This window comes from Melanaphis sacchari, unplaced genomic scaffold, assembly GCF_002803265.2.
Source record: "Melanaphis sacchari strain LSU unplaced genomic scaffold, SCAv2.0 Contig10_pilon_pilon, whole genome shotgun sequence".
NCBI classification, from domain to species: Eukaryota; Metazoa; Arthropoda; class Insecta; order Hemiptera; family Aphididae; genus Melanaphis; species Melanaphis sacchari.
This window is the reverse complement of record NW_020270420.1, coordinates 4,921,587-4,946,904: the sequence shown is the minus strand read 5'-3', so window position 1 is coordinate 4,946,904 and position 25,318 is coordinate 4,921,587. Positions and strand designations below refer to the sequence as shown.

At 24.7% G+C, this 25,318-nt stretch overlaps 2 protein-coding genes across 4 annotated transcripts in view; one reads left to right on the top strand and one right to left on the bottom strand.

Moving 5' to 3' along the window:
* The window catches only part of LOC112603605 (hemicentin-2-like), a 289,646-nt gene that overhangs the window by 76,303 nt on the left and 188,025 nt on the right, over positions 1 to 25,318 (bottom strand). The window lies entirely within an intron of this gene.
* On the top strand, positions 5,392 to 7,149 carry LOC112603603. The gene is made up of 2 exons (XM_025352263.1): positions 5,392 to 6,418; positions 6,695 to 7,149. Exons 1-2 carry the CDS (start codon positions 5,392 to 5,394, stop codon positions 7,147 to 7,149), a joined length of 1,482 nt encoding a protein of 493 aa, XP_025208048.1.

The window sequence follows — 25,318 nt, the reverse complement described above, 5'->3', positions numbered from 1 at the left end:
TTTTTTTTTTGTTTAATTATTTGGCAAATAATAAGTTAAATATATGAATATATATTTTTTTTCCTTATAATTCTGTTATTCTGTTAAGTTTTAGTACTTAAAAAAAATTAAATAATGTGACATTTTCTATTTACATTTAAAATTTTAATAATTAATTTTTAAATTGTATTAACTTAATATGTATTATAGCCAAAGTATGAACTCATAAACTTTTAAAGTAGACAAAAAAAATAAATGTTAAGAAGATATATGGTTAGATAATTAATTTTGTCGTATAAATCTATTTTTTTCTGTAATATTACTTTAATGGATAACACTAAAAATCAAAATTAAATATTAAAATTAATCAATAAATTATTAAAATACTGATAATGTACAGAAATTGTATTTTATCAAAAATTAAAAATCAATTAAAAATTAATTTAAATGACTAAATAAAAATAACAATTTTGACTACCGAAACAATCATTTACAATATTAAACCTGTAAATGTTTATTGTTATTTTATATTTTCAGAAATTGTTATTACGTCTTTTGAAATACAAAATAAACTTTTAAAAATAAACTAATTGATACAGATAAACAATAAAAGGGCAGATGTTGTTTAATACCGAGAAAATATAACCGTTATAATGCATATTCTGATTCTATCTTCTGTTTTTAAATAAAATATTCAAAAATTTTAATTAAGTATAAAATAGGACAAAAATAAAATACATATTTATTTTTTTTTTTTTTTGTTTAATAACGTATATTAGACTTTTATGATGATTTTATACCGTTGTCACACGGATCGTAAACATTCGAATACATAAAGTATAAGTATTTATACGACATAGTATCCTTTTTATTACAGATTTTTCTTTTAGTGTTATTATTCTTCTCTTCTTTATGTTATTTATAATGTCTAAAATTATATTACCGTGCAACAAAAACAATTATATAAACAAAATACAACGAATGATACTATGTTTACTTATGTTACTAGTAAGTATTGTAGGTACAACCTCATTTCATTTTGAGTTTAATTTTATACATTATCTTAATTAAGATTAAATATATTACATTATTACACTTTTTTTGAAACATATTTTAAAAATGATATGTAAAATATGCTATATTTGAAATATTTGTTAAACTGCACTTTATACATTTTTTGAAAATTAATGAGTATTTTATGTTGTTTTAATTTAAAACTTTTGATTAGAAAACTCTTCCAAATAATTGTTGAATTAAAGTAAACCAATTTTAACACACTTATTAAACTCTAATACATATATATATATTTAATTTTTATATTTTGATAATAATTTAATAATCAATATTACATATTAAAAATAATTTAAAAAAAAATATTATTTAATAATTATGATTGTTATTTATTTTCATTATATTTTAAACTATTCTTTTAGAAATTTAAAACTATGTTTCAGTTATAATTTACCTATTAGATTTCTAAAAATTCTGTTAGAATGAATTATCTTTAAACATAACGACATAAGTACTGTTGTGGTTAATATACTGATATAACTTTAATATGATAATTAGATAAAATTAATTTTTCGTAATTATACGTGTGCTCAAACAGTATGTGTATTTAGACGGATATTAACTCAGTTTTCAACAAATAATTCTACATTTCGATGCCGCTTTCTTATCTTACATTTTTTTCTTAAACGGCTTAAACAAAGCTATGTTCTGGAGTATTTTGATGAACTAATACGACTATTATATAATATCAGATATTGTTAGATAATATACATTAATAATACACTATAATGTTGTAGCATATTAATTGAATAATTAGGAATAATAATACATATTTACATGATGGTATAAATTAAGTATATTTTTATTATACACTTAAGTTATTAAATTGATAATTTTATTAATAATATGATTTTAAATTCACCTACATTGATTCAAAATTGAAAACACATTGAATACAATATATATGGTAATGAGTTACTCCCAAAGAAAATTTGACACTTATACACAATTACCCAACAAGAAATAATATTCCATTAAAAACGATAGATAACCTTTCGCAGAAAAAAATACTCCTAATCCCTTAATACAATTTAACTATAGTCATATAATATATTATGAGTATAATCTTATTGATATTTAAAAATATTATTATTAATTGATATACATTTTATACTAAGTGTAAATAAACAAGTTTTAAATATTTATTATATTTCAACTTTCATAAAATGTAATCATTATATTGCTATTGGCTATGTTTGTTGAGGTTAAGCTGCTTGATATGTATCAAGTCATAATAAAATTATTATTGTACTCACAAGATAACAGGAAAAATAAAATTTAATTTGTTTAGTATGCTGATATTGTTTTTAACGATTGGTATAATTAAGATTTTCGAATTTTATATATATATATATACGTTTTAATAACTATTATTCAATACTCAGCTTCAACAACAATTATCCAAGAAATCAGTGAAGGAAATTAGAAAAAAAAATGTCATATAATATATGAATACGCGTATATTGTACATAGTAAACTATGATAATTTATTCATAACTTAAGTTTAATACAAATTGAAAATAAATATTTATAATGCATTCATATTTTACAATAAAAATATACTTGTTATCTGTTTTATTTTAATCATGAAGGTTGATTTTATTGAATCTGTTATTTCAAATAACAAACGATATAAATGCCAGTCATGCAATTTTTAATAAAATAGTTTACGTCTCCGTTTTTACGATATCAGTGTGTATTGAAGGATATTTTTTTGTGATTGTTATTATTACGAATTTATAACTCTATAAATGTTCACTAAGTAGTTCAGATCTGTGACAAGTCTGTCTATAACCTATTAAATTAATTAAATTTTATTATTTTTAATATCATATAAATTATATAAACAACGAAGCAACGATATAATTTAATAATAATCAATTACCACCGAATTTTTATATTCCAAGTTTTGTATTTATATAAATAAATTAATCACATGTATTTTTAATATTACCAAAGTTAGTTTAAGAAATATTAAAAAATATTACAATAATATCAATGTAAAGAGTTTTAACATCATACATTGGTTTATTATTTTTATGAAATACTAATTTTAAATTTTTAAATTATTTTAACCATTTTCTTTTTTTTTTTCTGTATTAAATTATTTAATATTTAATATTCTCGTCTTTTTGAATTTTTATGATAATTAACCTTACCTATTCTAAATAAAATTAGGAATTTAATTTATAGTGTACACAGTTATTATAATTTTAACATTTTTAAAATACCTTGCTTATAGTTGTTATTAATTATTAATTTATGAATCGTCTACAGGATGAAAATAAATATTTTTAAGTTTATTAACATGTTAAATAGCCAATCATAAAATAAATTAAATCTTTGATGGAAAAAATAGAAATTAAAATCAGGTACAAAAAATTGTAAAAAATCTTTTATTCATCATTGGAATATTTAAGTATTTTATACATCTAAATTAATTCATGGTTTCCTATCCATCAGTGATAATATTGTGTAATTTTGATCTAAAAAAAAAAAAAAAATAATAATAATAATTATACGTCACTGTAATACTTATCAACAATCTTAAAGATATGAAATGTTGACTTAAATATACATAAAAAGAAAATATACGCAATTATCTCTCATGAACATTATAAATACTGATTGTTCCATTTGAAAATGAGTGTACCTAGTATTATATCCGTTTAGTGAAAACGATTATTACTTGTTCACTAGTGATGATTGCTATCAAGGGACGCGCAACAGATTCAAAGTAAGCTGCTTTTAGAGTCTGCAAAGTGATCCTATTTGGTGACAAAAACAAAAAAAAAAAATAACAATAAAATCGTACAATGAACACACTTACGCACAATTCAATACTCGATATAAATTGATAAAAAATTCTTTTTTTTCCATTTACTTATCGACCGCATTAAGTCTGTACTCTCATTGTCAAATCCTCTTCGTATCATCCTACCCTCTCAAAACGCCCTTCTTACCTCTTCATCTCTCTCACACTTTCTCTCTCAATCTATTCTATTTCACTTCCCTCATCTGATTTTGACCGTATTCAGTCGTTCCAGTTCCATTTAAATTCCATCTGCGGACGCGCTTCCTCCTCGTCTACCAGGCCACTCGGTGACGATTTTGTTTGTCTCCAAAGTAACGGCCCAGTAAATCTGTCTAGGGGCGCGTCCGCTCGTGCAGGAAAGCTGACACGAAAAGTCGTTTGTCCATTAGTTATTGGACCGGATGAACCCGCGCAACGTGTATGCGGATGCGTTTTCTGGGCGGTGTCAACTGAAAAAGGACTGTTTCTAGATCGAAATAGAGAAGACCGATGGAAATGATAGCTGGGAAAATTTATACAGTTACCATTACGGTGTGGGTATTGAATAGGATATACTGTCCGCATACACGGGTACATGGTTAAAAACGCGCTAATGCATGGTGTCATTCTCAAATTTTTCATCCACGTTCGTCCACTTCCGGTCCCATTCAGTTTTTATCCGAGTCACGTAATACATATTAAATTTTATTATAATTCGATGAACATTATTGGATGGCCATGTGTTACCGAACGGAATCGCGTTCGCAAACATTTCAGTATAATATCCACGTCGTCGACGACGATGATAATTATTTATTTCGTCCGAATCACTTATATTACTTATATACTTTTCTTGCACGCGCATAACGGGCACACAAATCACGTTTTTTGCACTTATCGTCTTCGAATAATACCCCCGGATCGTGATCACACTTTTGAAACCAGAGTTAATAGTGCCTTTCGCGACGTCATCATAATAAAAACCCTTATATAAACTATACTATGCGAACAGATTGAAACATCATTCAATGAGTTTAGTCATATAGCTACATTTTATTATAAAATCGACGACATTCATAATTCATAGCTTAACTGAGATAATATATTATGATATAATATTACATTATTTGGAGCTAATAATTGTATTGATTATTATTATACTTCTGCCATGAGCATTTTTTTATATCTTAAAAATATTAGTGGTTTATTAATTTTCTTAGTAATGACTGACTATAACGATATAATGTCTTATTTGATTAACTACGTTATTTTTATTCGATCAAAGAATTCAAAAACAATAACTAATAATTATTAGTTATTTAGGATTTTTTTTTTTTTTTTTTTAATATTCTTTAAGTTAACACAAACTTCTTATTATAACCACGGTAACATAAATAAGAACCAAAACTTGGGTAACTGAGACAATCTTGTTTATTACTAATTTACTTATATTTTTATTTTTTTTTTTTTGCTCCAGAACATTATTATCTTTTAAATAACTAACAGTTGTCTTCGTGTATTTTAATTTTAATATAACCAGTTCCAACATGTGGATTCCACATTCAATACCAAAAACAACTTTCCACCAATTCATTCCATCAGATAAAATCGTCCCCCGTGGGTTGCGATCGAACGAGATTGAACACGTTATTAACTCTATGGACTTTAGCTGGGCGGATTGTACGCCCAAACCGTTAAAATTACTTTGCTTAGATAATATAGCCAACCATTTTGAACTTTACCCCAAACATTTATTTGAGTGCATTACTCACATGGACATTGAGTACCTCGTTGAAATACTGAGCACTAGTTTACCGATTTCTTTAGTCATCCACGTCCCGGGCAATGAGTATTGGCGACGACGACACGACCATACATGGCCGGACTCCATTAAAACAACACAAAACATTGCAGTTACAGATTCTTTGAAAATTATATATTTAACCAAATATGTATCAGATATTATTGAAAACTTAGAACCGGGTTACGTTGATGAAACGGAGCTTACCGAAATATTGATGGTCTGCAGCCCATATATAACTTCGATAGATTGCCAACAGCTTCGTATTAAGAGTTCGATGATGGACACATTAACAACCGATGATTCAAAGGACCCAATTCACATTGATTTGAGTTTTGTATTGGGTATTTTAAAAAACGTACAGACTTTAAGCCTAGTTTATGGTTCCAGGATTTTAACAACTAAGCCACCAATGTACACATCTAAACAGTACAGGTTCAATATTAATGACATGGACACGCTTGGTCATGGTTTAGTAATATCGGAACACTTGAGTAGTCTGACAATTACTAAGAGTGCATTCAATATGGAAAAATTTAACAGGCTATTACCATATATGATGGAGTGCCATCGTCTCGAAGAAATAAACTTTTCGTTTTGTAAATTGTGTTCTCTTGGTGGAAAATCAGTAGCAAATTTTGTAAAAACTGCAAAAATGTTAAAGCTGGTGAACTTATGCGGTAACCATATCGGTCCAGATGGAGTTGAATCATTATCATTTGTAATGTTATGGAGGCGAAATCACAACTACCCGGCGATTGAATTAAATTTAAGTACGTATTTAAAAAGAAATATTAAATTATTTTAATTTTATTCTTTTTTAAAAAATATTCTTTTTATTTTATATAAAAAGAAAAAATTTGAAATTTTATATTTATATATTATGATACTTTTATAATGCGTTATTTATTAATATCTAAAAAAGTATAATAATTGTGTTGCTTAACATATAAATAAAATAACAAAAAACTAACGCAAAACGAATTACCTAATATTATAATCTATCATAAGGAATATTAATATGCATGAAATATAATACATTTCTTTAGATATGAACAATATAAAAGACATTGGTGCCAAATATTTAGCATCTGCCTTAGCATCAGGAGTTGAACCTTTTACTAAACTTCGAGTTCGTAATTGTAATATAACAGAAATTGGAGGTTTAAACATTGCTCAATCATTAGCATATGATCGTGGATTACGTGCTTTAGAAATAGATAATAATCCATTAACATTGGAAGTTGCTATTGCGTTACACACATCGTTGAAAACAAATTGGAATATTGCATATATGTCTGTTCAAAATTGTAACTTCTCACAGAACATTACAAATTTTCTGAGTAGAGTAGCATTTTATAATAAACACAAAAAACGTTCTGAGTTTATCTATTTAGATTTTGAATACTTATATGATGAAATGAAAGAGGAAAATATTTCATTTGAAGAAAATATGATAGAATCAGAAACTATGGAAAATGACGGTAAGGAAAGGCTATTGTAATATAAATTATACTATGTATTATTATTAATATATAAAAAAAAAAAACTTTACTTATCATTGAAACTTATTTTTATACAGTTTGAAACAAAAATGTATAATACTAATGTAATATCAGTTACCTATCAAAAAAATATTAACTAACTAAAAAATATAGTGTAATGAAACCTATTTTAACCTGTCGCATTCAATTAGCAAATTTAATATTCGTGAGATATCTATACCAATAGTGAGTTTAAAAATATTTTTGTTAAATCTCGTTCTTCAATATAAAATAATTCATTATTTTTGGATGAAATGATAAATGCAATTAAAAAAAAATAAATAATTTTTCAATTAGACCTTATATAAGTACCATTATAATAGTCTACAGAAAATAATATACCTTGTGTAAAGTTTATTTTATTTTAGAATTATTTATATTATGCCATATTTTCTTGTTATAATATTTTTTTTTTTTTTTTTTTTATATATATTAAATAATCAAATAGATAAGTTTTTAGTTTAATTTATCTTTTAATACTATTGTTTTTTTTTTTTTTTTTTTTTTAATATTATTATTTTATTACTAAGATTCTCGAAAATTGAAATTGATTTTATTTATTATAAAACACATCCTAATTTTCGATCAAATAAAATGTTATCAAAGTGCTTTTACAGGTTAGTTCTTCCACAAATTACTCAAGTCACTGAGCATTTATTTAAATTAAGAAAAATATCCGTTATGCTTATTGTAATTATTTTTTTATGTATAGATTGTACAAATTCCAGATTAAAAATAAAAAAAAAATAAATACATTTTACTAATTGTCTCCTACAATAAATTCTAGTTTAATTTTTAAATATATAACTTCCACTTGATTAATATCCCTTTTTATTGGTTTAAAATTAATCATTAGGATAAATAAATATTATTTGTGACACAATGGTATATATTTAGAGTAGAGAAAAGTATCAACGAACACTTGTATAAAATTTAAAATAGCTAAGAAAAGCTACAAATTCTCTGTTATTACCGACTAACATTCATGTTATTTTGTTACTCATCTTCTTACAAAAATATTAACTGTAAAATTATTCAATTATTATAAGTGGTAAGTTTCCCGGAGGTCTTAATTACACAGTAACATGTGTCAACGGTTTAGGACAGGCGTTTCAATTACAGACAAAATTTTCACAAGCCGATTTTCCGGGTGGTGAATGCCAAGTTACTCTAATTTCTTCCTCTCAAACACAATGCGTGATATTCATTCAAAAATATATCTCTGAACGCTTTACATGACATAATTTGTGATTATTCGGTTTACTCGACACTAAAATAGTCAATTAAATTAATTTTGACGAGTATACCAACTAGAAAACATTGTTGAAGTGGTAGTAACAATGTTAGATATAAACTAGAGATAATGAAATTAACTTAATGAAACCTTAACGAGATAAAATATATTTTTGAGTTTATAGTTCTGTTATGTTGCTTTTACTTTAATCAATCGCTCTGTAAAACGTTATATACAATAGATATTTTCATATCAATCTAATAATATAAAATATGCAGTGCAGTATTCAGAAACAGTTATTTGTAATATTTACAAAATATATGTATTTAAAAATGTGCTTATTTGATTTTAATGTAAACATTGATTATAATTTTATGATATATAATTGCCAATTGTTATTATAATATATCATATTATACTTGAATATTCAACAACAATTTTATATATATTTCATTAATTTTTTTTTAATTTTCATATGTGCTATGAAAAAATATTCTTTTCAGCTATCCATAGAAATATAAGCTTTATAATATTAGATACTAAGGTTTTGGACATTCTCGATTACAGAAACAATAGCAGATTTGGGAAAATATTAATATGCACATTTAAATATATTAATGTGATTATTTTTTATTTAATTCGTATTATTTAGAATAATAAGAATTATCAATGACGACATCGAATAATAAATTCATTGAGGTAATATTAGGTTATATTAACTATATTTTACTTATAAAAACTTGAAGTATTATTAAAAATATTGAGTTATTGCACCAAATGAAAAAGTTCCCAGAAAAAATAAATAATAAGAATTTATATTCTCTTATACAAATTAAATATAAATTTATCAATATCTAAAAAGGATTTGGCTATTTAATTTTTAAATAGCTATACTGAATAATACATATATAAATATTTTAAACAATCTTAAGATTGAAAACAAGTTAAATATGTTCAATATAACATGGACAAGTTTGTACATATTAATTATACATTGTTTAATTATTTAGTGTTTATAACTTTATCTAAGCATTTTCTTTTTTTTTTTCATAATCTAAGTGTATTCACTTGTTTATATCCTTATTCGAAACAAATGATTTATTAAACTTATAACATGCATAAACACAAGTGTTTTTAAATTGTATGCAATTTTAGCTTTCATCATAGTTTGGTAAAAAATAATATGGTTCTTAAATATTCCACGAATAATGATTGGATTAATTAAAATGTAAAACAAACAGATTAAAATAATAATAATGATTCATCGATGCATAGACCAATCCGACGAAATTTAGGTGTAGTGTCACAGGCCACAGCATGTACAACGCACAAACATTAACAAGTTGTGACGACGTAATCAATGTGGGTAGCTGAAGTTTACGTTTCAATTTATTGCGTAGAAAGTAATTAGGAGATTGTAATAATATTAGTCACTGGAAAGGTTATTATGTGTGTATGTGCTGAACATTAAAATTATACAGATGTAAAACCATTTTCTGGTTGTTTCTACGGTATTAATTAATGTTTAACATTCGAGCATGAATGTGCCTTTTATCATATCAGCGTTTCTAATAACAAAAAAATTGAGGTTTGCAGTATTGTGTTTTCTATTATTGTGATTTTTTTAAATTAAATACACAGTAGAGGAATAAAAGGATTAAGCAGATGCCTCAGCAGGTAATTGGTGCGGTGGATAGTTCTGAGAGCCTAACCTATTGTTTAAAATATTCGGGAAATACTCGTGTTTTGCTTTATAATACTGGGATAAAACCGTCGTTCTCCTTATGCCCGCACGGCATTGGTGAAGTGCGAAGTCCCGGAGACGAACATCTAAGTAGGTTTGCCGGGTCGATCACGTATTTATGGCTCTGATAAGACCATTTTTTTTTTCATTCTTCGCGTGGTTGGCCACCGTAGCTGAGTGATACTTTGGCCCCTAGATTGAAGCTCTTCCTCTTGTAGTCAGTATAGACAATCATGAATACATGGTTTATATGCCACTGATGACAAGAATGAGCAACTATGAAACATCGGCATGTAAGCAACTATATGAATATACGGTTTTAAATGACTGCCCCTTGTGACAAACCAAGCAGTTATGGATATCGATAGTTTGCGATTAATCGTTGAGCAGGATGGTAATTAAGCTGCAGTCGTCTTGAGTCTTCGTAGGTTTCAGTTTTGCAGTTATATGTGTAAGGTTGATGAGTCAAAGTCGAAGTGAAGTATATATATATATATATATATAATATATAATGTAATCTTTATATGAAATTTATTTATCGTAGTTTTTTGTTTGTGATATATATCTAAATTATTTGTTAAGAGAATGTAAAATAATATGTAATAAATAATATAAACCACTAAGACTATATCACAATGTATAACATTTAATAATACACAAAAATACTTTGTACAAGGAGCAACAATAAAACATTATGTGAAAAATCGAGAAAATTGTGAGGTGTAAATTTTTCAATATACTTTAAAATTAGATAAGTTGTTCTTTTGGATAATATGTTAGTATAGTATGTATAAAACTAGCTGGAATTCTTGTAAAAGGTTACCATTTAATTTCCCAAATATGAAAATTTGAAGAATAAAAACCATTACAGGTATTTTTTAAAATTTATATTAGAAGTTTGAATATAGGTTTTAATAGCATAAAGTATTAGGCTATTTAAGTGTTAGATATTATTAGCATCATGTTGATTAAAACCTTTATTGGTTGTTTGACTATTGATAGATGATGTGATCTGTTAAAAACATTTTTTGGACAATTGATAATAATTAAATGTTTAATTGTAAAAGGTGCTTTATATAATATATTAAACAAAAGTCTTGGGTTTCTTACTGATTAGGTATGAAAAATAAATAACTAAAATGTGAATTTTCTACTCTAGATTTATGTCTATTTGCTCTCTCATAGTCAAATCCTCTGTAATTCGACGAAAGTTTGAAAATAGTGATCGGTTATCGACAATTTTTAAACATAGATCGTTATAATTTTAGTCTTGTATTATCAGATGAAAACAGTGATATTATTATACGGACAATAAAATATTAACGCACATAATGACTAATTATAATATAATTTACGTTAAGATCCAGGAAAATTAACACGTTTCTTGTTAATTATGATTTGTTTGTTATCTTAACTATAATTAAGGATACTACGATAACGTTATAACACGTAGCTATTATTTATAGAATATAATCTATATATTGAAGTTATATATATATACTAATATATGCTTATGTTTATGTTTATATATTTTATACGCCATATGCATAATTCATATTCATAATATACTATTATTAGGTATAAGAAAGTATCTTTAGTAAACGTATGATAATAATAATACTGTTCGTTATTACTTTTTATGTTTATGTATTGATTAAAAATATATAAATAATCATAAGAAATCTAGATAGATTTTATTTTATTTTATGATTTTTTTTTTCTTCATAGACCATAGGTAACTAACATAAATATAAAATACAATCTTAAGTTAGTTACCAGAAAGTTACCTTTTTCATATTTTTTAAAAATATGTTTATGACTATATATATATATATATATATATATATGTGTGTGTGTGTGTTTTATTTTATAAACCATATAACAAAAATATTTAAAACGTATGTTTCAAAAACTATATTAACATTTTATAATTACTTATTGTAAATATTAAATATAATTTTTAGATACAAGTGAATAATAAGATTATATTTTATGTGCATATGTATAAAATAATCCATGGTATCAAGCACCATAAAAATTTTATCATGAAACTAACATTTCAAGTATAAATTCACAACAAATCTTAGTTGCAAGAATATTATGTGCATATTTAGTATTTGCAATCGGACTAGTATTTGGCAAATATCCTCCCCTAACCAAATTAAGAAGGTAATATGTTATCTTCTAGAATAGAAATGTAAATTTTAATTCAATTAATTGTCTAAAATTAAATTAAACTTCTAAGTATTCATTATTATTACATTTATAAAATATATTTACTAACTTTATTTGATATTTAACTTTAACAATAGCTGTTCTATATTATTTCATAAAATTATAACAAATAGTTTTATTTAGAAGTACTATTCAAAGGTGAATAGTACATTTATTTAATAGTATTTATAACTATTTATAGTTAATAAATAATAATAATATTAATATTAGTATTATTCGTTATTCCAAAAAAAGTAACAACGACGAAAAAGTAATTTCTATTTCATAAATAATATTATATTATTATTTTTTTAAACGAAATCAAACTTTATTCTATACTTGTACGTTATTTATTATGGGTTTATTATATAAATAAATATATAATAAAACATATTTATACATGATATTTAATATTTATCATGTTTTTTTCCGTGTCAATAAATGTTTTAATAATTATATTAGATATCACCAAAACTAGACCACCATATTATACATCATACAGAACCATTGAATAATACAGTCCATAGTCATCAAATTTGACGAAAATGTGTCATAATATTTTATAAAACATAAGCTAGTGTAATATATTAAGACAAGTTCTGTATCATACAATGTATTGAAACTATACATCATTTCTAATGGAAATTTATTAATATACCTTAATAGATAGATACATTAAATACATGTGTTTTTTTCAAAATGTTCATAGCTATAAATCATACATGCAATATTATATTAATAAGTTTAATATAAAATATATATATATATATATATATATATATATATATATATATTTACGAAGAAAACCACTGGTGTTATCCATTCTGTGCACAGTTATATTTATAAATATTATATAATTATATTTCACATAATATTATGTTCATGATATGTTACACTGATTGAACTTTTATTCAACTTATTATTAACGAAAACAGAGTTAGGATACATTCAATTATAACCATAAAAAAGCTATGAGCCTTGCAATTTTTTTTAGATCATATTTATAAAAGTAAAATTTGACAATAACTTTCAATTATTATACTTGAAACACAAATTTAAGTTTTTTTACTTCTTATGCTTCATATGTTTAAATAAAATATAAATAAAATATTTTTCTTAAATTGATAAAGGTGCATGCATTTATGAACTTAATAAACGTGAAATTATATTATTAAATAACTTGACTTCTATTAAAAGTACTTATTGTGATGTAAAATGAAAATGTAATTAAAATAATAAATTGCTACTAAACTTAATGTATATTATAATTAACAAATCTATAGTTGTTACAATTTTACTAACTGGTCACCATTTAAATTGTATATTAAAATTTTATGTTTCAAAAATGCCATAAGTTTCAAATAAATTTGGAACTAATTATTGTATTATATTCAAAAACATTTGTTCATTTCAAAATAATTAATGTTTTAATTACATTTTTAAATATTGTCTTAGAAAAATAATTACTATACATTCAAATTTAAGTATTAAGTTTGAATATTATTGTAAGACTCATGTCTACAAAAGACTATAAATATTCAATATTTCTTAGTAAAGCCACGACTTTTTTTAGTACGAATATTTAATCAAATAAATAAAATATAAAGGTAAGTATTCAGGCCTGTCTTTAGGGGGGGGGGGGGGGGGAAAGGTAGGATTCCTCCCGGGCCCGAACGTTTTAAAGGGCCCGGAAAAAGATAACTAATAATATGTAATGTATGAATACATATAAAAGATGTAAAATTATTTAAAAAGCAATTTAATTAAAAAACTAATATTGTTTACAAATTTGTGCTTTTACTTTGCTACTTGAAATAGAAAAAGTATAAATATTTGAAATTTATTTGGTCTTGTGAGAGGTTGCGGAAAGGAGGGTGACCGTGGCTCCTGAAACCACCACTAATAGGGGCCCTTAAGCATTTTCCTCCCAGACCTGAACTTTTCTCTCTACGGCCCTGTAAGTATTAACCCTACTAAAATGTTTATCTGAAACTATTATTATTGTCTTAATAATTAAACTGCAAATTCAAACTTGTGAAATCATGTATTAATTTAAAAAATATCGTATTTTTATTAATACTTTGAAGTATGTTTAAAATAAAATGTAATAGGAATAAATAGCTGATTAAAAAAAAAAAAAAAAAAAAAAAAAAAATGATAATCAATTTTTATTATCTATATATTATGCAAATATCGCATTATTAATATTGTTATAGAAAGTAACAGACAATTTAGAAATAACAATGTAATTTTTACTTATTATGTCTTTTTATATTTAAAAAAATAAAAATACCTAATTGAAGATTTTAATAAAATAAAAAACCATTGCACCAGTATAATATTTAAAAAGTAATTTAAATAAAGGTTTGACCAATAAAGAAAAACTATTTAATTAAATAAAATGTATACCTGTAGATTGTAATGAAGAACATTTTACTATAATACATTTTAGTTTAATAAAGATTAAATATAATACAAATAGTTAAACAACTCTAAAACTATTTTTAATTTAATATGTTTCAATAAATTACAAGTATAATTCAATTTTTCTATTGTATTCGTGATGAAAATCCATAAAATCGAACATTGGATTTATAACAATTCAATAGCAAAATGAAAACTATACATATATACATAATTTAAAAAAAAAATAAATAATTAAAGATTCGCATTAATATCAAATTTAATAATATGCTATAATACTATACTTTTATTTCGCTGTAATAAAGGTATTCGATAAAGTTAATTTATCATTTATCTAAGTATTTATATTTTCTTTAGGTAAAAATATGTCGGGTAAATTTAAAATTATTTGTCAATAATTTATTTTTTTGGTCTTTTTCACGATAAAGTGTGTTTTTTTCTATTGTTTTTATTACCTTTAAATCCAAATCATTTAGATAAATACATTTAAATAATAGTACACATTTTTATAGTAATTAATAGTTCATATAAATATACATTAAACAACTAAATTTAATAATATTTAAGAAAAATTAAATTAAGAAAATACTAGAGTACTGGCAATATGTTATTTTTTTTTTTTTTACAAAAAAAGAAAAATTTCTAAAAAAATTTTTAAGATACTGAAATGTGGTACCATCAAAAAATTCATAGCTATGACATTGGGATATGACTCACGTGAAGACGTTAATTGCACGTCATTTGATTGTTATTTAAGGAGTTTCTCAGTAGAGTATAATGATTATTTTTGTATATTCGTCTAAGTTCTATAGGAACTCCAAGTGGTAGGCAACCTTTATGGGAAGATGTATGTAGACCTGTAAATATAATGTACTTGGCTAAGATGAATGGTTGTTTTCAATATACAAGTATATCAAACGCATGTTTTTCTCACACGTCACGCTGAATCTGACAAAATTATCATGAAATATTATGGTGAAGACTTAGACAAGTCATTTGGTAGCCAGAAATATTTTTGGCATGTCTTATTATTTATCTTGTATGAATTTAGATTTTTGACAATTCTAAGTGGAAATTCAAATTTTGATTTAAAAATAATTAATAAATATTCTGATAATTTATTCAAAAAAAAAAAAAAAAAAAAAAGGTTATAAGATGTTTACGTTTTAAAATTTGAATAAATCAACATTTGAATGATATAATAAAAATAAATCTTATTTAATTTTTTTAAATTTTGAAAGAGTTTTGTTAAGAAATTTGAATGGAAAATTCAAAGATTTTTCGGTAAAGTTTGATTACTTGTGTACCTATTTGTTTAGTAGTGTTAAAACTTTCTAAAACAAATAACTGGTTATGAATAGTGAATAGTAACACAATTTAATTGGATTAAAAAAAAAAATAGTTTTTGTGTGAATGTCAAACACTAAATTTAAATGTTCTAAAGGCAAAAATTAACCTAACTGTATTAAATGTCATAAACAAGTAGAAACATATTAATATTATATCAATATAATTTAAAAACTATAATGTTTGCAGATTAATTTAACTGATATTATTAATATTAATCAAATTATAGAATTTGATTGATTCATATTAAATTAAAATATGATCAAATCGATGTCACTTTATAATATAAAGTATTAATATAATACAGTGTTTCTTAGGTGTATAATTTTTCAAAAGAAATTCAATCTTAAAAAAGCTATTATTTTTTTTTTTCGGCTTACATATATACGATAACAAAAAAATAGTGAGAGTTAACATTTAATACACAGTCTATAATTGTAACTGTTTAATTTTATGACTAGCATTATAACATTTAAATACTCAGTTGAAATTTTGATTTATTAAATTTAGTTGCTACCAATTGAGAACAATGAATATACGTGGAGAAAGGAATATTTAAGAAAGAATATTTTCAATATAATTTATTGTTTTATTAAGATTTCTATGAATTATTCTTGAATATACGTATATCATATTATAATATATACTATATATTTTTATAAATTTAATAATGAATTCAAAATTAGTTTTATGCATCAATGAAACTTGGTGTATTAACCTTATATCAAAGGTTGTTCACTTGTTTGTAATATACATTTTAAAATTGAAATACATTATTTCTGAATAATTTCTTTCTTTTAAAAAGTATAGTGTCTCCTTCTATTTTAATCTATTACATTTTATGGAATAAAAGGTTTTACACATAGGTAGAACTCATCACTTAAATAGTTTTAAATTAATAAATATTTTTGTAGTTTTGACTTAAATTGAATGATTACATAATATATTTATGAATTTATTGTGATTTGTGAATACTAATCATTGGTGAGTACTGGAGTATGACGTACGTATAATACTAGTTTAATGCTATAAAAACAATATTAGATAAATTATATAAAAACATATTATAAATCTTCTTAACTAGTGGTAAAATCTAATTCTGATCTCATTTTTGGACGTCAGTAATGCTGGTTTAACAGAATTGTTTTATTGATGTGCTTAATAAAATGTATTTCATGATTTAAATGTGTTATTATTTATTACAAATTATAATCTAAAACTATCAAATAATATTATACTTGTATGGGTAAATAATGTTAATAATTGCATATAGCTGATTGGAAACTAGGTAGGTATTCACATGAAATTTATACATATGTAAGGGCATTCAGAATCAGAACGAGTATTAAAATTTGAATATAATGGATAATGTATGTTATACTATATAATATGTTAGAATTCTTATCACGAGTGTAAATAGTAAGATAATAGTTATATTATTCATAATTACTCGATATAGATTCGATAATTATTCTTTATTGATCACTGTAATTGTTACCACATTAATTATTTAACGTCGTAGCACGTTGTTGGTTGGCTTTAGATGGCTGTGAAAAGATAGATAGTTTTCAATAAAAAACTTGTATTTTGGTGTATGGATAAGTTACAATAAGTTACTTTGATAATAAGAAATCTAATAAAAATAGATGAATGCTGTATAAAGGTTATTCGAATGAAAATGATTAAGTACTCGTGGAGATTTGGTTGTGATAAAGTTATAAGAAGGGTAAATAGTTAGTTTAGCACTGTGACTATCTTCTGTCTAATACTAGGAGTTCTATTCGTATTTATACAAGTTATAGCAATCCAGTGTGATGTCACAATGTTATTAATAATATGCTTATTATTTACGTGATATTCCGCTGTTAGTGCAAAAAATAATTTTCAGTGGAAATTGGAAAAATATATTATCTTTTTACCTTTTAAACTCCTTATTCCTGAGTATGCATTTTCTACTCTCACGTACACCATTTTTTAACTATACAAATATATTTATGCATTGAAATAATGCATTAAATATTATATTAATTGTATTTTAGGTTCACTTCAATTCCTATTTACAAATTCTACAGTTTGATTCAAATTGGGATTAAAGTCAGTAACGCGTAATTAACAGGATAATTTAACCCAAGTTATATTGTTTATAATATACTCAAAACTACATAATTAATTGACATTTTAGTATAAAGAGACGGAGCATATGTAATTTCAGCCAAAAACAACTAATAATAAATTAACTTTCACCGCATCTAAAAATTAATTTTGATCATCGTGCAACTTTTTAATGTTATAATTTTATTTGCATTACATACAAATAAATAAAAGGTATAATGTAATCTACGTAGTATTGTACTTCAAAACGAGACTTTTCAACACTTAAAAAAAAAGTTAATAAGTGGATACCACTCTGTTGTAAATCGGGAAACTAGAATGGATGTATTAATTTGGATATGATATATTATGATGTACGAAATATCAAAAACGATTCTGAACGGTGATGGTCTGAAAAACTATATCATTAAGGTAATTTCGTATATTTGTTGGTATAGCTTTTAAAGTCATTTACTTTACTTTTAATGCAACGGTAAGTTGATAAAATTCTTTTTGAGAATATTGTACTAATTTTAACATAATTATTGAAATTAATATACATTTTTACCATATAATATCAACTTAAATTATTCAAAATGAAATAGCAACTTTTTATAAATACTATAAAACAATATAAATAGTTAATATCTTAAAATATATCAAAAATACCATTGCGTATAATACAATTCATAATAATATAATGTACATTTAAAAGTTTTAAATTTCCACAAATAATGATTTTAAACTATAAAAAAAATAATTACCATCATTATTTATCTTAAAATAAATAATTTCGTCTAAATTTGAACTTGAAATGTTAATAAAAATAATTGTCTTTAAATATTTCTTAGATTCTATGGTTTAAGTATGAATTACTTATGAGAAACGTTGTATTAAATTTTCAAAACTTAGGTATAAAAAGAAAAGTTTTTATGAATTGTTACTACAAAATAGTTTGCTTTTTGAAGAATTTCATCAAAATTATAACTCAAACGCCTATTAAAAATGTTTGTATTTATGTATTTTTTAATATGTTTTGTATGTAAGAATAAGATCAACTTTGATATTTTTAAATTCATATTCAGAAATTTCATAACCTTTATAAATAATAATTTATAGTTGATTAAACAATTTATATTCAAAACGGTTTTATCTAATTGGACATGTGACATGTATATGTATGTTTTTATGCATTTCAATAGTTCTATAATACAGTAGTACAACATTTTATTATTAAAAACGATACGATAGTATTTTTCATACCAAATAACTATAATTTAATTTAAAACCAATTTAAGTACAAATACATCTAAAACGATTACATTTTCCATACAATTCTACAAGTTTTAACATTTTAGTTGATAATAAGTTAACTTATTCGTAGAATAAGGCGTATATACAATGATTTGAGGGATAGCAAAGTTTTGCTTACAAAAAGCAGTTGTGGTGACCAGTTTATCCTTTGTTTAAAAACATGACAGCTGGCTTAGTCAATTTTCCATCAAGTATCAAATACTAATCAGTTTTAAACCTTTCATAAATCATAAACTATCATAAGTTTTCGGATGATAATAGTACGATAACAAAAAGTTATCTAAAAATAAACTAACTAATTATATAATAAAGTTATATTTAAATTGTTTTAAAATGTATTTAGAACAACTCCTATATAGCATATTTATCAAAATTGTTGGTTTTTTATACTTTTGAAAATATATTTAAACAAAAAAACTAAATAAAAATATGATTTGATTAAATATTCTAGTTGTTATATTATTGTATGTGTCTAATGTCTAAACTCTAAAGTATACAATATTAATTGTTTTTGAATAATAGATGGCTTTATAGATAGTAAAACTTCGATTCAATTAAAACTGTAAATACAGAACATAATATATCTGTTGAATTAATATTGCATAACGATTGTAATATATTATTTTACGTTAACTGTTTTATAATGGATATTATGAAATATTAAATTGAATTTAAAACACTAATAATTCATACTGTACAATAGTAATACGTAGTTCTAGTGATTTAAAACAACAATAGTGATTTAAGATTTTACGATCTTATAATTCATCTCCTGTTGAACAAGTAGTTGTTAATCTTAATGGAAGTACATCAAGTTTTTAACGTAATTCGCTGTAAGATTTTGGGGTTCTCGTATTAATTTATGTTTGTTCTTTATTTATTAATTTCTTTTATACATGTTTAACAATAAAACAGCAAATATAAAAATTGACTCATATTGAATAAGTTTTAATGTGTAATTAAATCAGTAGGTAGATATAAATTTAATAGTCTAAACTAAAAATGTAAACAAAATTGATGCTGCTCGATGGTTATAATATTAATCTTTATTTAATTGATGATAATTTTTAAATTATTTAAATTCTTAAAATTATTTATATTAATGTTAATAATAAATAATATACGTCATAATATCTGTATTACGAAAATGTATTTAATTTGAGGACGATTCAAGTACTACTATTGTATTCTTGCTCTTAACTCTCAACTGGATATTACATTTATTAAATATCGTATCAATAAAATAGAAATATGAGGGTAGTGATATATTACAAGCAATGATATAACTTAATATGTTTTCTGACGAAAAGTATAATTCTATTATAATATACTTAATACACTTACTAGTTATAATATTGATTTAATGGATTTCAGTAACAGTATCGATAATAATCTATCATAGTTGTAATATACACCTTAGTTATGCTAACTACTAATTTAAGAGTTCTACATACTGTATAGGCAATCGTGCACACGACAATTTAGTTATTTCGATGATAATATGGTTGACCAGCAAAAAATATGTTGATATAAATGGCGATTTATTTAATATAGATATTTATTGATAATACTGCAAAATAATATTTTCATTTTACGACCAGTTTTCTGTTGACTATTGGTGCGTATGCGCATCGAGTCTTATTTTGTGCGTGACTTGTTTTTTGTTATTATTATTATTATTTATATTGAATTCAACCATGCATTATTTGTACGAAAAAATTATTTTGGACGAAATACAATATTTACAATACTTTTAAAGTAAAAATGTATCGCTTATATTAGTACCTAACCAAACTCAAGGGATGAGCCTTTTACTAATACGAAAAAATGAAACCATTTATTGTTGGCTGTTGCTGGACACCAAAATAAACAAAAAGAGTTAAAAAAAAAAAAAAAAACTCTGAACGCAAAAAAATTATAACGTAGAGATGTATAACGAGAGTATTGGTTAAAAATATCAGTCAATACTATAAATTATTTGTTCGTATTTGTTTTTAATATTTTACTATGTATACTTTTTATAAATTAATCAATTAAAATATATTATTATACATAATTTGATTTAAAAATATGTTAGTATGTTTTTATTATTGGTATTTAATTTTTTTTTTTTTTTTTTGTAGATTGCTTATTCTACTGTTAATTGGATTTTGATTTTTGTCGAGTACAAGCGGATCGTGAAGAAATGTATTCTCTCTTCAGCCGTGAAAACATCTCGCTTTAACATCATGGCATACACAGTGGGAAAAAAAAAAAAAAAAACCGTATTCGATAATTCGGTTAATTCGCAATGCCAAAATTATCGTTAGCATATATACACATAAGTATCCGGTGCTTATGCGCATTTTTGTCTGGCTTGTGGACCGAAAGCGATTCGATGCGTGAAACGTGCCGTCTGGAAAACTGCGTAGTCCGTGCGCGGAACTTCTCGGTCTCTTCGACACCGCACTTATGGTTCTAAACGAGACGACGACAAGTGGAAAGTACAGAAGAAAAGTGCATTCTATGGAGTGTTGCATAATACCCATAATAATGTAATATTGTATCATAGAGTATTGCACGCCGTGTGGTGGCGGCGATTCTTGAATAATCAGCTGTGTCGGCTGCGGCGTTATTATTATACGCCGCGTATATTCTTTCAAAGGTCGAGATGATTGCAACGACCGACGAGAGGCTCGTGACACGTGTATGTAAACGCGTCCTTCGCCCGACGGTGGCTTTAACACGACCAAACACACACATACCCATCAATCATTAAACGCGAGTTCGAGTGTGGCGAATAGGATGTATTATAACCGTGCGATATTTTCATTTACAACGGAAACACGTAGTGGGTACATTATTCCCGTTGCGCCGATCACACGAAACAAAAGGAATTTTCTCTCCCCTGCCATCATCAACGGCATTGTTTGATATCTGCAAGGGTTTGTTTTTTTCTTATTCTTCGTTCTTGTTATTATTGTTATGGCGCGCGTATTATTCGTCTATGTCGCCGTGTCGTCGTCGTTGGCCGTGGAGAAATGGCGTTTTTTCTTCGTTTTTGTTTTTAAATTCCAAGACAAACTAAAAGGCGACTCGGCCAGCGCGCGCGATCATTAATTTCGGACCGTTTTTAAGTGTAGACGTCATGCGGCCAAACGGCACGTCCATTAACACGTTCGGTGGCGACCAGTGCGGCGTAAGACGCACAAGGGAGGCGTTTCGCCCCGCCGCCGCCGAAGACAGAATTGTGTGACGTAATTTTTGTTTGTGTTGTCGTTACACCGCGTCGGAGCAATTAATTTTTCAACGCGCAAACACACATCCGAAAACTGACAACAGATTTACTGAGTTTGCGAGGCATGTGTACACGTTTTGCTTTCTCTCTCTGTACATATATTATTTTAGTATGTCTTCGTGTACAATAAAATTATCTTGGAATTATCCGAATGGCTATCCGGATTTATGGAGCGTTGAATGCACCATCTCGTAAAATATTAACGAATCGCACTTACCGTGTTCAGTCTTCCGACAGTAATATAATATGTGTAACTGGATTTCAATTGTTAATGTCACCAGCTCAGGACGCATCGTATAAATTTAAAGGGTCTTTATTTTTTGTGTCTTTGTCCGTAATGTAGATTACTCAACAAAAGCAACTGGATCTTGCTGCCGAATCTTCGTAATAATTTATTTGTTTTTACCCTAAAATACTAATTTCCAAATGATGCTGTAAGTGTGATAATTTATTGGTAAAAAAATATATTTATTTAAAAAAATTATATATTATTATTTACTCAAAACGTATAGATACGTTTATTTTATTGGATAATTAAAAAATAATTAAATAGATAAAAATACATGTCACCGATACCTTTATGAGTATTATAATTGAGAAGGCTAAATTTTTATAACTCTATGCAACGTTGCAAAATATATAGTAGTCTTAAAATCCAGACTTATAACTCAATATAATTTAAAAAGATGCTGTTCAAAACATATCAAAAGTTGAACAAGAAAAAAATATAAAAATATATAATGGAATTGTAGGTAAAAGGTATTATCATAATAAATATTAAGAAACACAAAATATTAAACACTTGTGGGAAATGTTTTTTTGTCAGAAAATTAAAATATAACTCTTCTTTCTATGTAGGTACCTATATTTTTTAATTAATAATTTCTGTGTAACTCTGTATAATAATTTACAAATGTAAGTTTTATCGTAAATTTTTAAATTTGAATATTAAAATGTGAAATACATTAATGGCAACGTTTGATATTTTTCTCAATAGTACTGTTTTTTTGGATCTGAGGTTATTTCATTGTTCTGGTTCGAGCTTTATCAATCGTACACCAAAAAAAAAAAAAAACATTCTCAATGGAATTGTAACCATTAAATTATTGAAACGAAATTAAATGGTGTTTAAAAGGATAGAAACCCCGACTTTAATAAGAAACCTAACCTAACCAACTGAACATTTTTTTCCGGTCGCTGGAACTTATTTAAACTAAATTGTTAAATACCGGAATAATAATGGGTAGAAACTAAAAAAAAAAAAGAAAAAATGATGACAATTTTTCATAATTTTTTTTTTTTTTTTTTATTTACACCGTTTAAAAGATAAGAATACACGGTTTTAGCAGGTAGTTCTTTTCATTTTTGAATTTTATAAAATATTATTAAGAAAATTGATTATCTATGTAAACATAAAAATTAAATAAATCATATATTAACACATTATACTATTTTAAAGAGTTTTATTTACATAGAATTATAACTCTCGTTTTTGATATAAAAAAATATTGAAGGTAAACTTAAAGAAAAAATACCAAATTAATCAAATCAAAACATTAAAAAAATTTAAATCTATTTTTAGGAAATTCGTATAATTATTATATTTTTTATGAAATGTTAACCATTTATTTTATCATGACTTAGAAAATAATATAGTAATCATGTCAATCATGATTTAGTTCACACAAGCAAAAAAAAAGCTTTATGATATTTTGGTTACATTTTTTTCTTAAGCTTTTTTTTTTTACCCTAATATATAGAGTTTAAAAATCATCCTTCGTTTTAATGAGCAATTTTCCACAAGATAAAAATCTAGGTAATTAATCAAGCGAATTGTCCTCAGTTCACAGGATTTACATTTAATAAGAGTTCTGTTTATCGTTGATGGTGAACGTATTCTAATTTTTTTCATTTAGGTATAAGGTATTCTTTTTTTGTTTTTATTTTTAAGATAACAGGATGAACATATTATTTTTTTTATAAATGTAACTATTTTCGGTTTTATTTTCAATTTTAAGGTGAATTTTTAATAGAAAATCGGATATAGTTTGTTTGGACATCCAAGAATTTTCAACTCTAAGATCAAAGTTTAATATTGTATTTAATCTGATAATATACGAGTAAAATAATCATTGTTAATGAATAAAATGGAAGCTAATATTTCTAAAGATCAATACAATTTTTTTTCAATAATTTTTTTTTCACTTACAAGAATCAATATGCCAAAATTCGTTGGCGATGTGCCAAGAAAATATGTCCAGTAAAATATACTTTATTTTTTTATTATTTAATATTATATTATATCATTTATTTTTGTATCCGTATTATACAAGGTACTTCATTAAGTCGTATTTTTTTCTTTTGCATTAAAATCTATCACACATTGAAATGTATACCATACAAAGCCATAATATTTGTTTGTGTTTTAATATTTTGTTGAAATTAGAAAAAAAAACTTAAAACTTTATTTCACTTCTTATATTA

Bases quoted from the DNA above. Each gene is read 5' to 3' on its own strand.
- LOC112603603 (XM_025352263.1), top strand. From the start codon at position 5,392: ATGTGGATTCCACATTCAATACCAAAAACAACTTTCCACCAATTCATT. The intron at 6,419-6,694 runs GTACGTATTTAA...ACATTTCTTTAG, and splicing joins GGCGATTGAATTAAATTTAA to ATATGAACAATATAAAAGAC.